Source organism: Cheilinus undulatus, linkage group 9, assembly GCF_018320785.1.
Source record: "Cheilinus undulatus linkage group 9, ASM1832078v1, whole genome shotgun sequence".
In the NCBI taxonomy this organism is placed as follows: domain Eukaryota; kingdom Metazoa; phylum Chordata; class Actinopteri; order Labriformes; family Labridae; genus Cheilinus; species Cheilinus undulatus.
This window is the reverse complement of record NC_054873.1, coordinates 37,539,118-37,553,647: the sequence shown is the minus strand read 5'-3', so window position 1 is coordinate 37,553,647 and position 14,530 is coordinate 37,539,118. Positions and strand designations below refer to the sequence as shown.

General features: G+C 39.5%; 1 protein-coding gene across 4 annotated transcripts in view; it reads left to right on the top strand.

Annotated features, from left to right (window-relative positions):
* Window positions 1-14,530, top strand: part of wwp2 (WW domain containing E3 ubiquitin protein ligase 2) — an 81,828-nt gene that overhangs the window by 33,389 nt on the left and 33,909 nt on the right. For all 4 annotated transcript variants that reach the window (XM_041795703.1, XM_041795704.1, XM_041795701.1 and 1 more), the window contains 3 exons: window positions 645-888; window positions 1,811-1,900; window positions 9,429-9,603. In XM_041795703.1, coding sequence (XP_041651637.1) covers window positions 645-888; window positions 1,811-1,900; window positions 9,429-9,603 — 509 coding nt within the window. The remainder of the gene's footprint in view (window positions 1-644; window positions 889-1,810; window positions 1,901-9,428; window positions 9,604-14,530) is intronic.

Genomic DNA, 14,530 nt, shown 5'->3' with positions numbered 1-14,530 from the left:
ATGGGTTGGCTTAACTCAGCGCCACAAAGATGTGGTGTCTCAAATTTTCGCTGGTTACCCACTTACTCATTACTTTGCTGTTTTCAGTAATAAATGTCTAGTAACAAGTGGAAAGGAATTACAAAGGTGACTTAAAGTCCTTGCATACTGCTTGCTTATTTTTGTATGCTTTTTCAAAGAAAAAAACATTTCAGTATTCTCCTGAATTGTTACAACCTGTATTTTTCGCTTCAAATTTATACTGTCTTGATTATTATCATTTCTTTTCATGAAATGCAATTCATATAGACTGCATCCACATATAGTAAATTATCTGTTTTTGATGTGATGCTGATGGCTTCACTGCAAATGTAACTGAGTTTTCTGTCAAACAAGAATAGTCCTTCACTGAGAAAGGGAACAGTCACATCTTTAGCCTGGCTGTTTGTTTAATAACGAGTTAATTTTACATCTCATCAGAGATAACATTGTCAAAGAAAGAAATAACTGATTTTTTTTTTTACATCAGCACATTTATGCAGTGGACTACTTTAGGTAAAATCCAGTTTGAAGTGGTGTAAATCCTTGAACCACCAGACTAGAGTCGCCTGATACTAAAATGTGCTTTTTAGTAATTTTCTATTTCTTGTCTGGTTTCCTCTCAGACAAAGTTGAGTTGACATCTAATGGGCTGGAGAACAGCCGCGGGGGTGTGGCCCGCCACACACCTCCTCCACCCTCACCATCAGGTCGATCCCCGGCAGCCAGCAGCAGCAGCAGCAGCCCCTCTCCAGGTCAGGATGCCCTGGGTCTGGCTGCCCCGCCGGAGCCTGGCTCTAACACCGCCTCTAATAGCGACCAGGCCAGCAACAGCACTACAGAATCCAGTACAGACTCACTCCCGGCAGGGTAAGAGCTAGTGCATAAAAATGTATAATACAACATAACATCTTACCTTCAGCCTAGAATTTGAAACTACTCCCTACTATTATGAAAGATACAAATGCAGCCTTGAAAGTATTCTGTCACTAAATAGAAATACATAAGAAGTCTTTCCATATCAACAAGCTGATAGTTGTATTCTAGTTTTCTGTACCTCTGCCCTGTTTGGTGTTTAGATTGCTAGAGTTCTTGATGTTTTTTAACTGCTCCAGTGTATTGCATGAGGAGTTGTAGCAATGCTTTAATATAATCTTTTTGAGAAAATGTGCAAAGTACCACCACAATTTTGTTACCATGTCATCTTCATTAAAAATAAGGCATTTAGTTGATTTAAACAAGATGAACCTCCTCATGATTGATCACCAAGGCAAGACCTAAATCATGCTCTTGATTCTATAACCTCCAGGTCTGAAAATCACAAGCTCAGACAGATTGAATATAAAGTTATGTGAAAAAATCATCAGTGTCTGTTTTTTTCAGTACAAGCTTTCTGAATATGAATTTCTGAGACCAAATGGCACACAGATACAATGAACAGATAGATATCTGATTAATACCTGCCAAGACTGAAATAGTACTTAAGAACTTCAAGAATGAGTTCTTAGAGATGATTGAGAAATATTTTTAGAAGGCTGATGTTTACTGTGGTTATAGTACTTTAATACTTCTCTCTGTGTCACACAACATTGCTTATTAAGCAGTAAGGTTTGCACGCTCCCTTTCCCCTAAGTTGTTTAACAAAATGGATGGTGTGTAGTATGTAATTACATTGGTTATATAGAACACCAAATAGGCCCTTTTAGTGCACCTGGGATATGTTTATTGTACAAGTTAAAGTATAACATCTCTCTCTCTCTCTCTCTCTCTCTCTCTCTCTCTCTCTCTGTAGCTGGGAGCAGAGGGTGTTGCCTCATGGCCGAGTTTATTATGTTGACCACAACACCAAAACAACAACCTGGGAGAGACCACTGCCACCAGGGTATGCTTGCTAGACTTTTACAAGTTTACTGTGTTGATGCAATTATTATTAGCTGTTGTACGTTGGGTTTTGATGCAATAGAGGTAAAAATCAAATTTCAGCCGGTCATGTGTAAAGTGTTTTTTGATCACCGATCAACAACAGTCAGTCACACAAATGGAAAAGATAGGTTTCAGCACAATACCACTGTTCAAGCATGTGCAAGAAAATGAGTAAGGAAGGTTTAATCGATACAACAGTTTTTCTCAACAATCATTTTAAACAATGGTAAAGGCGTAAGAGAGTTGCATCAAGCTAAAACAACTGAAAATAAGCCTCAAACTGAGTTCGGTTACCGTCTTGTTTGTGCATTTCTCCAATGTGCAGACTGTCTTACATAAAAAGACTGACTCTTGTAAACTGCATGTCATAGAAAATATCTGAGGTTTAGGAAATTCCATATGTTGATTATGTATGTCTTAAAACATGACTAATGTTTTAGATAAAGCCATTAGACTTCAACTTACATGGGCTTTTCACAGATGAATATACCCTGATATAAAGAAGATTTAAATGAAACAATACTCAGGGTAAAACCAAAGTTAAAACAGAAACGGCTGCAACCGGTTCTTTTTTGATTCTTTGTTATTGTTTCCCCTGAAAGTCAGTCCTTTTAAAAATCTACTACAAAACAGCTATAGGGTCAGGGTTAATCTAAGTTGCACTTGATACACAAAATGTGCAGATTTACTTGTTTAAAATTGTAATAATATTGAATGGTGAATGGTATAGTGATAATATCGTATTGTGGGGCCGACTAGGCCTTAATGTGTTTTATTTGTAGGACGTGCATTTATGTCTCATCTGTCTAAAGGAATACTTCTGTTCAGTCTCAGTCTTTTCAGCTAACACACAAAGCCATCTTGTGTGTGATTTTCCTTTTTTTCTGTTTTGAGAGTTTTTGTGGTTATATACAATGACATTTAGCTTTAATCAACCAGTTTGATTTGTGATTGTGTGATGAGACAGCACAGTGAAAACACAGTTTTCTCCCCTTTTTGTGAGCTGTATTATAAGAGTACCCCTGCCAGAACCCAACTCTTTTATGACTTTTTCTACTCGTAGCTATTATTTATTGATTTTCAAAGTGTACGACTGAGTGACTGAAAGAAAGAGAGGCTGTTTTTAGAGAAAGGTCACCCCCCACTTTTCCCCAAGCCTCCACCCCCCATCTCAGTTTTTCCATACAAGGAACGAGAGCGTGGGGGCCCAGAGAACAAAAGTCCTTTCTTAGAGCCACACATGTACTTCCATCCACCTCTGTGTTGGCTGCTGGCTGCCATGGCCCTTCAGAGGATCAATTAGCAAACTAATGCCAGGCTAGTGTAGAGCTCCAGATGTATGCACCAGGAACTGTTTAGAAGTTTGGGGGTAGGCTGGGGGGATAGGCAAGGGGAACTTGGAAGCTAAACTAATGAAAGCCATCCAAAACCAGAGCAAGGTCAGCTTCTGAGACACACTGCTCTTTTTCAAATATATTGCAGAGTTTGTAACTATTCATGCATTGCAAGTTCAGCCCCTCTGGTTAGTTGTATGATGTCACAAAAACAATTGCTTCTAGCCCTGCAGTAGTGGGGCCTCTTAAACTGATGGTAGGTGCCAAGAAAGAGTGGGCTTATTATGACAGTGTATTCCTGTCTCTAAAGAAAACTCTTGAGTTTATTTTTGTGTGTGTGTCTGTGATGAAAAGGTGAGCTTTAATGTTGTGGTGTCTCTCATTGGCTGTGACGTCACATAAAAGGAGTCACAAAAGGAGTGACCATTGTCATTGCAGCTCCATTTGTCATGAACTTGCCTAAAGTGACTCTATTACTATACAATCAGGAGGAGAAGGAGAGGAGCGACTGGTTAGAAACCATTAACTGTCCTTTTACATCTCAATAATGACTTTGTATGGTAAAAATGTAGGCTATGTTGCTTAATGTTCTTTATCCTTGTCTTAATATAGTGTAAAAATGGAACCGATCAGTGACATCACCTGGGGCAAGAGTTGAAGTCAGATAGCAGAACCAATTGAGACTCAGACAAGCCATTGCAGGCTCCAGTATTTCCCGTGGCTCCAGCAAATAACTAGCTAGTGCTAATATCAGATTGGGAGCGTTTCTTTTCCTGTCTTCTAAAGGAAGCTCAGAGGCATAGTGGTTAGAGAGACTATCCCTCAACCTAATGACTGTGCTTTCTATCATCCACACCACTGAAGGGTCTTTGAGAAAGATACTGAAACGTAGCAGCTCCTGGGGTGCTGTTGTGGATCTGAGCCTGACTTCTGACCACAAAAGAGATCAGCCTTTTCCTTCAGAAGACAAAGTATCATGAGCTAATCTAGTTTACTGTTGTTTCTGAACTCAGACCCTCAGGACGGTGATGCAGACCATGTGGACAGATCTTTTACTGCAGACACCAGAGCTATAAACAGTATGTCCACACTTTTCCCAAAAGCCTATAGTTAAGGCAGATTTTAGACCCTAAAATACAGTTTAACAGAATATGTATAGACACAGTTAAAAGCATGATGCAAGTGTTGCTCAAATTTCTCAAACTTGTTTAAGAAATTATTGAATCGCGTTGGTCATGTCAGTAACAAAGCTATTAGTGTTGTTTTGGAAATAATTTACTTACAGTCGCCATCTTACTGCTTTACCATTTAATATAAACACCAACAAATTGAAATTTCAGGGTAAATTTACAAAAATGTCAACACATAAAAGTAATGACATGGTATTTTGGTGCTAATGCAATTAGCATAAATGTAGAGTTTGGTTGTCCTGATCAGTGTTTTTGGCCTCCAATCCCCACCCGATTTTTTGATATTGAATATCTACCGATACCAGTTCCCGATCCAATACTCATAAGTACCTAGAGTTTCAACTGTTTTTGTTTACAAAAATAATTGAAGTAAACAGAATATCTACTAGATGTCTCAAACTTATTCCATTTAACTTAGTACAGCCAACATATTTGTAAAAGATATAAATTAACATTCGGTGTAGCTGCCTTCGCTGTTGCTATAGGAAAGTCACTGTATTCTGCTGCATGTTTAGTTTAGAGATGATGGATTAAATTTGTGTGTTAAACGCAGCTCTGCTGCTGCCACCTGAACACATGAAACAGTTGTGTTACAGATGCTGCAAGTGACCACTGGACTGTTATCATGCTCATTTTGATGTATTTCCACACCACTGACATTTTAGACACAGGAATGCTAATGTTGCTACTGCTGCTTTGTTGTGTTAGTGGTGCGTTTACGGCCTGCCGTAAATTGTGCTACGTTTACAACAGTTGGCGTAAATGATCTTCTGGGCTGATCAGATCCAATTACTGATCTCTGATGAATATGAAATGCTTTTGTCACCTTCTATCCAATACATATGATCAGGATCGGGACACCCCTGATGAAGAGAATAGGAATTGGCAGAACAGAAATCTGTTCACATAAGATATTTATGAGCACAACATGGAAGAATCTACAGCCATGGCCTTTTTGTGCTGATGATAAACAGAGCAGTGAGGATGAGGAGCAGATGTGCCGACATCGCCGTGCACTGTACGTGCTAAGCTTTTTGGAGAGGATCAGTCTGCTAACAGACAAGGCTACTGTTTGCACTGCGCCTCAGTAACATCAGTGGAATCTGAGTTGCATTAGAACAGATGATCAATTGATGTTTTGCCTCTCTTTCCTCCACCTGTTTGTAATTATTTCCTGCACTCCATCTCCCTCACTTATCCTTTATTAATCCCCCTCTGCACTATTTCTAAGCTGGCAGCAGTTTGAAATGTGAAGACTTTATTATTCAATACACTTGAGTAACAAAGCTGGGCAGTATGTCACTGGGGGAAGTTGTTTTTAAGTTTTTACAAGAAAAATGCAACCTTGCATAGCAGATGGGTTGGCCAGATTCCATGTCTGCCATCAATCCATCTTGCTAAGCTCCAATCTGAAATGTTTGTGCCCAGTTTCAGAACAAACCTGAACAATCAGCTTCATTTGAGGAGAATGAGGTGTTAGCTATGGGTGGAATGTAGTCGTACTGGAAGTGTGTAGCAATGGCTGCTGCCAGTGTTGTGTTTGGCTCGGATGTAGCTATGACATAGGGTCAGTTTTATCAGAACTGGAGCACATTTCTTTGCTAAATAAAAGGGCAAAGAACAGCCATGAAAGCTTTTCATGATGGTAAGATGTTTTGCTCTTCTTCTGACCTGCTTTAGCATGAGTTTGTGATAGTTACAGGTAGGGATGCAACTAACGACTATTCCTATAATCGACTACTCACCGACCGCTGAAACTATTAGTCGACTAGTCGGTTGACATGCTTTTGGATCCCTTGATAGCTTTAACGGCTCAATTCTTGTTAGAACTATTATTATTATTATTTATTTATTTATTTATTTATTTTACTAATCACTTAAAAAAGAACTTTGACATACTTATAAACATGTATGAACTTAAAATAAAGACAATAAGTCAGAGTTCTTTATTCAGAAATGGATTTAATAACACTTTGTTGCTTATACTATTAAATTTTCATTTCAAGCTATATTGTGTATTGTCTTGGCTTTTAACATAATAAGTATTGAAGTAAGGTTGAATGATTTTCTTTTACAAATGTAAAGCCTAATTATTGTATGTTGGTTTAGCGTTCACTCCACTCTTGAAGTGTTGACAAGTAGTAAAAGAGATAGTGTGCATCACTCCCTGTGTAACATGTTAACATCAAAGGTAGAAAATGGGATGAGGGAAAAAAAATGCCACCATAATGTCTGCAGCACTGTAGTGTTACATTAATGTTAAAAGCATGGACGACATTGCCAGTGGATGATCAACATTCATTAGCATAGAAAGTAAAAATGCATTGCTGATGTGCTCCCGAGATATGTAAGGTCTGCTTTACATTTTTTAACAGGCAGTCTTTCTTTTTGAACCATCGAGAGTAACCCTGAATTTCCATATACAGCGTGCGCGTCGCGCACCAAAGCGCTGCTTCGGTGAGGTCGCTCGCCTTACCAGACCGAAAGGCGAGCGACCTCGCCCACTGGAAGCTAGTCTACAGTGTTGTGCCGCGGCGTGCAAGCCCTGATCAGCAGGAAGAGATCACAGGAGAACTGCAAGTTCACACAGGAATAGCATGTCAACAGCGGACTATTTTACCTTTTGGGGTTAATTTATCATCCTTTCCATTATAAGTCCATGATATTATTGCTTCCTCCATTGAGTGAGTACATTAGGAAGTTAAAAGGTTAATCTTTGCTTGAAGGATCTGTGGTTTTATGCAAAATTCTTTGGCTTAATATCCCCAAAAGTTAACTTCTCCTTGTCAATGGCGCCATTGTAGCTCTGTGACCCACTGACCTCTCGTTGACTCTTTGCTCTCGCTGCAGGATGAGACGTAATGTTGATAAAGTGACGATTTACGATCAGGAGTCTATGCATTGTGTTTATGAGGTTTGGCAGCGGCCGGCGCTGAAATAGACCTGCAGCGTATCTGAAACGAAGCGGAGCGGAGTGCCGCTCTAGGCACAGGCCGCTGCCGGTCTAGAGTGCTGGCTATGGAAATGCTCTGATAGACTAGAGAGGGAGCAAAACGCTCTGCAGTTCGATTTGCCGGCATTCTGCGGTGCGCACGCTGTATATGGAAATTCGGGGTAAGATATTCCCAGACTTTCAAAGTTTTAGGACATTCAGATGTTGCATCAGGCACTGTCATTTCTCTCTGTTTTTCTTTTCCTGTCAAGCACTGTTCAGCATGCGCAACTCTCAACAGAGATAGCATGAATGACAGATGGCTAACTCCCAAGCATCTCAGATTGAGAAAACATTTTGCAAACACAATGGCAACACACTGCATTAAAAAGGTGTGCGGACACAACAGACAAATCATCTACTATAAAAATTTGTCTGCTATGGAATTCATCATCGATTATTGTCAACAATGGCAACGAATCATTGCATCCCTAGTTACAGGCAGGCTTTAGCTTTTTGTAAGCCAGTGTTTACAGTGGCTGCCACAGGTGTAGCAATTAGCTTAGATGTAGCTTTAGTATTGCCTCAGTATTATCAGAACTGGGTCACATTTCTTTATCAGAACAAGAACAAAGAGTTACACTGAAAGCTTCTCTTGGTGGAGAAGATATTTTTGCACTTTTCTCTGCCTTGGCATGAGTAGCATCCACCAACAAGCTCAGACGTTCATTATCTACGGCAGCATCTGCTTGTGTTGAGCCTCTCCTTTTGTCTCCTGGCTCTGACTGGCCCATAATGAATGTGACTGATAGAACATTTAGCCAATCATCTTCAAGTGATTCTTTTGAAAAGCCTACCCCTTCCCAAATGCTTTGTATGGGAGGTTTAATAGATAAATGTGAAATAGACCCTATGCCATGGATATATGAAAGTCTATCCAGCATGTCATGTTCAGAAAAATAGAAAAAAAAGTCCACTGTAGATTACAGTTATGCTGCTATGTCTGACAGGACATCTCTGACTCCCCCAGAGCCAGAACAGCCTGGGCCTGGACTTTGGGGCATGTTGGGGGTATCTTGGGCTCGGGCAAAGAATTTAATCTCCAGACTGCAGTGGATACCAGACTGTCAGACCACTTAAAATAACATTGACTAAATCTTTTTTTTTTTTTTTTCTTTAAAGGATAGTTTGTAAGGGGTACAAAAAATGTCATGTGGGCCTACATTCTGCCTGCAATGGAAACACTTTTATGGTTCAAACTTCTGGAGTATCTGCATGGTGTGTTTTCATAGTATGCAGAAGTCGTTGCTGTTCTCTCCTCTAAATGCTGTAGTGCTTAAGTCACGGATATGAGAATAGTAGCAGAGCTGCAGTGAGTCCTGCTGAGCCCAGGGGACTGGTCTCTGTGTGTGGACCGTCTATCTCAGTCCATGTCCAGACCCCCTGTCTCAGCGGACAGACAGGATATTCATAGACTTCTGAGTAATGCCACTGGAAGGCCCTGACACACAAACACACAGTCCAGCACATGGTTATTGTCACTCAGAAACCCAGCTACTACCATTGTTTTCCCTCATCATCATAGCTACAGCTTGCTTTGTTTTTAAAGTGGATAAAGAGGTAATGGTGTTTGAGGTTCAGAAAAAGCCTTTATAATCGGACAGAAAAATAAAGATCGAGGGCTTTTATGTGAATAAGTCACATTTTTCTGCTGACTCTGGTAAGCTTAAATTTTTGGACAATTGGACCATTTTGGGGCTATGGTTATTACTTGTAAAAGTATGGGAACTGTTGTTCTACGTGTGCAGATTTTTCCCCTCTTTCCTCTCGTCTCCCTCCCTCCCACTCTCTGTCTCCCTCCTTTTACTGTTTTCTTTCCTTTTCTTGTCTTTGTTTCTTTTTCCTTGCCCCTATAAATCAGTTACTATCTAGGCAGCATTTTTAAATACAACCACCCACCCTGAACATGCTTAATAAAGGTTTTGTCAAAGCTTCTCTCACTCTCCCACCTTCTCTCTGTCCCCCCTCCAGCTGGGAGAAGCGAGTGGACCAGCGAGGCAGGTTTTACTATGTGGATCACAACACCAGAACCACCACATGGCAGAGACCAACCGCCGAGTCTGTGCGAAACTACCAGCAATGGCAGAGCCAGCGTAACCAGCTGCAGGGCGCCATGCACCAGTTCAGCCAGCGCTTCCTCTACCAGGTAGCCTATGCCTTAAATGGCCAAGGTTGTTTTTATACAGAAGTTGAAACCCTTGCTGAGGCAAGGGTGACGAGAGATAAGTCTTTTTTCATTTGGAAAAGGTTTAGCCCTTATCAGAAAGCTAATAAGCACCCTGAACAAGTGATTCATCCTGCTTCCTCCTAAACCAAATACAAGTTATACATTAAAGTAAAACATAGACAAGAATCTTATTCCATATAATCAAGCCCAAAAAAGAAGTATTAATGAATTTATGATGTTTTTATTTAGATAAGGATTTTTTACTTAGCTAAGCTAAACAATGAACTTTTTTGTACTTTTGTGATAAAAAATATAGGAATACATACCTATGATACCTATCAGTGCATTTAGATATAACCATGATTCTATTATTTCACTTTGTATTCATGTTTATATAAACATTTAATGACTCAAGAGTCACTCAGGTGTAATCAGTGGCTGGCTATAGCACTATGACAAGGATTTGTCCTAAGGCACGCCCAAGCCAGCTATAGTTTAAAGTAATAAAGTTGCAAGCCACAAACATAGGCATGTGGATGTTTTGTCAGGGGCTGGGCTTGATAATGACAGGCCCCATCTCCCATACTAACCCTGTGAAGAAGCCTGCATGTTAAGACATGTTGACTTTATTAGATTAACATTAGGGTCTTCTATTTGTTTGTTTTATAAAGACACACACTCTAGATTTCTGTATTCTTAGTAAATTTAGATTAACTATAGGGTGCCATTTTTGTTAAATTAATTTTGGTTAGTTATGCAATCTGGCTGCATTGTCCTTTTCCCACATGCTTTCAAATACACTGACTTCAATCTACATTACAGTTGTTGCTTCCTTATAATCCTTTTTGCTGAGGAGGCTATCCTCTTTTAACATCTGTAAACCTCTGTTGTGCATCTTTTATAAGACTGTTGTGGCTAGTGCTTTTTTCTTTGGGGTGGTCTGCTGTGGGGAGACTTCTCGCTCAGCAGATAAGAACAGAGTAGACAAATTGGTGTAAAAAGCAGGCTCCATCATTGGAGCCCAGCAGGACAAAATTGAGCAGGTGGCTGAGGTGCAAATACTCAATAAACTGAATTCAATAATAAATAATTCATCACACCCACTTTATGCTCTTGGGGTGTTTCAACAGAGCACCTTCAGTCACAGGCTGATCCCCCCAAGGTGCAAGAGTGAACGCCACCAGAAGTCTTTTCTGCCAGCAGCCATAACAATTTTTAATGCGCAATAGCCTTCTTTTAATGTGCGACTCATCATCTTTTTGGATACATGGTTTTAAGTAGTTTTTAGGCTTGTCATGCCTACAATAGTTTAGCTCTGTCTCTTAACCATTTTTTAAATCATTTTTTATTACAAGAAACTTTTTTTGCACACCGCGCTTTTTGCACTGTAGGATTTTATTATGTGGTGTATATGTGCTTGTGTAGGTATGTATACGGATGTATGTGCGTGTATGTATATCTGTGTGCGTGTGTGTAGGCTAAATTTATTTACGAGTATACGTCAATTATGTGTGTTTAGTTGTGTTTCTGTGATGATGGGCTGTCTGAATGTTTTGCTGAAGAACAATGCAGCCTTAGGACATCACTACCTTTCCTACAGAGTGTCATCCTTATAGCTGTCTTTAATTCCAACCTGAGTGCACTTTTAGTGAAGAGGACAATAGGGGAAGAAATAACTGTAAGGAAGATCGAGGTGAGTTAATTCCAAAAGATGTGGAAATGAAGAACTTTGCAGCCAGATGACATTACTACCCAAAATGCATTGCACAATAAATGGCTGCCTACATGAGAAACTTTTTTTTTCCTCCAGCATGTAGAACCCTTCGGTATTTTTAATACATGATAATGTTATGAATAGCTAGATTTGTTAGGAAGTTGGTGAAATTTCCCCACAAAACCAGATCACAATTCATTCTTCTCATTAAGAGAACTTGGTGCACCTGTGATGGCTGCTCCCAGATTATGGCTGTTGGTCATCAGCTGGTCCAGGAGGCTATAGATGGAGTATGTTGGGTGTTTGGTTCAGTTGACTATGAGCACCAGAAAGGTTGACCTCATCAGTTGGCTTTTCTTTGTTTTGGGGTTAAAAACAAGAATACTTGTGTTTGAGTGTATGTTTATGAGAGTGTGTGTAAAAACATCAATCAGTCTTTACCCCTCATTGTGTGACTCCCACCATTATTGTTGTGGGTCAGTTTTTAAGTTTGTCTATCATTTTGATTAAACTAGTGGGTGACAGTTGGAAACCATTATTCCCCTGCCACCTTTTAGAAATCCACAACCCATTTTGTTTTCAACTCAGTTTTTGTTCTTTGTGCAGTTTTAGTTAGTTTCCCCATTTGTGACTTTTGTGATAAGTTTTGTTTTTATAAGGGGGGACATTAACAATAAATATACAAGACATCAATGTTGGTTTAATAAAGTTAACATTGACATGCATGGCTCTTTCTAAGGTTTTAGGTAGCACAAGAAGGCCCACATTTTTGTCAGTGTTTGCTCTGATTTTGTTTGATAAAATGTTCACCATAAAATTTAAATTTAATACCCTGATGTTGCTGATGACAGAGATCATTATTGTTAGGTTTGGTTACAGAAACTATGTTGTCTAAGGAATAATATGTTGATGCTGTACTTTATTATTAGTACAGGATGTAGATTTTTGCTTTGTTGTTGAACTGATGCCAAATATTTCTTAGGATGCTCATATCCTTTGTTCTTTCTAGCAGTTTCATTTACTACGGTATCCTTTGTCTTAGTTTTTCTGCTACTAATCTCATTAGTTAGACTGAACAGTAAAATACATATCATGAAAACAATTTTTATGGATCTCCATTTTACAAACTCTTTGCCCTACTCACAGAGTCACACTGCAGAGAGAGGAAGAAGGCAAAAAGGTGTATTGAAAGAGGTGGACTTGTTTAGTACCTGACAATATTTTTCCAGTTGAATTAGTGGAGGTTTGTCCTTGTGTGTGACAGTCGCTGTCCTCTCAGTGGAGCTGCCAAGGTCAGACAGCAGCCAGACAGTAAAGACTTATTGGGCTTTAACAACAGAGCTTTCTCAATGAACCATTAGTAAAGCCAGCCTTAAAAACCCTTTTATGCTTCTATTAAAACGCCACAACCTCCATTTTTCACTTTGTGTGTGATCATGTGTGTTTATGTGTCTGCGAGTATATCAGCATTTTAGATCAGGATTCTTCTGTGTCTTTGTACACTGATGTCTTAAAGTGTATATTGATGTAAAACACACCTGTTTAACTCTTACCACTGTCTATCCTTTTACTCATATGAAATAACCCTGCCCCCTTTTAGCCTTGTTCTTTTCATATTGCAAAAGCTGAGGCTGAAAACAAACCTGTGCAATGTATTCAGAATCTGCAGTTCCCTAAGTGACCACTTGAGACTGACCCCAAAAGCAAGTCATTCATCATAAGACCCCTGTTAAAATGCAGAACTGTGTTGAATTGGATAGAATTGAACGCAGTTATTGCTTGGTACAAAAGCTCGAATTTCTATAGCTATTTCTATATAATAACATCGAGTGGGATGTATTTTTAGTTACTCATCTGTTTAAACTATGTTGAGGCTTTAAGTTTTGCAGTTTACATGTTCACTTTAAGTTGAAGGGTTTTTGCCTGCTCTCATCTAAGTGGCATCTGAAGCTATGAGTCACTGAACTTAAACTCTAGCATCATATTATGGACCAGTATTTGTGCTGCATTCATCACACCTGTCTTGTTAGCTCATTCAGAAAAGACTCAGGTTCAGGAAAGAAGTTGGTTTCTTATCTACAGAGAACATGGTAGGTGGTGGTGAGGGGAAGACTTGTTGTTTTAAGTCGTAAGGTTAATTTCTATCACCTGCTGTTAATTCTCCCCCAGGGTATGATGGCAAGTAGTTCTTCTGTCACTTTCCACAAACCCTCTGAGCTTTTTCGGTCTGTCATCATTGACTATCATGAATAAAATCTCATTCTGTGAGAACCAGGGTAGCAAAGAAGCATTCACCATCATGACAATTAGCTAAAGGCACAGACTGTTCAGCTTTTATAATCTGGTGTTTTTCAGCCTTCCAACATTACTCTGACGCTAATACAAACAGGATCACTGCTGGCTTAAAACCTGGAGCTACAAAAACGGCGGCTCAAAGAACAAAGGTGGTGTTAGAGTGGCTATATCCCAAAGTTTTACTATCAGTGTTTTTCCTGCTTAACAGTGTTCAGAAACCTCAGTACTCCTCCTTTACACCACTGATCCTGTGATAACAGAACATCTGTCTAAATGTGGCTGATGTGGTCAGTGTTTAAGCTGTAAGCTATGTAAGTATGAGTAATTACGCTTTGAGCATTAACCTTCAGCAAACATCAGGCATTTTGAATAGGAAACCCCTCAAAAAAGTACTGTTTTGTAAAGAGAGTAACACAAAATGTGAAAAGAGCAGGGGCAAAGACAGCAACTAATATTGTATTTCAGGAAATTAAAATTTGCATTTTTATACAAAATTGCATGCATATGAATGAATCGGTGAGTTATGTAATATCTCTTTTTTGTTTCATACAAACTTAGAAACAAACATCCTGAGCACAAAGTAAGTGACGAGCCAGAGCTGACACAAGATTCTTTAATCAGATGTTTTTATTTGAGCAGAGAAGCAGAGTTCTTGTGCTGTTCTTTCTATCGAGATATTTATACCAGTTTGTATAAGTTTGAGCTTCATTTTTGATTTACGCATGCAGATCAGGGCCCCCTGCCCACACTGTGACAGAAACATTCAGATCTGATGCCTAAAGTCTTTTCCTCTTTCCTTTCTCCTTTTCTGCCCTGGTTCCCTCTCCCTCCCCCCTCCTTCCCTTCGATCAGCGTGTGAGAAAAGCCAATAAGCAGATCTGTCTTGCATGTTGATAC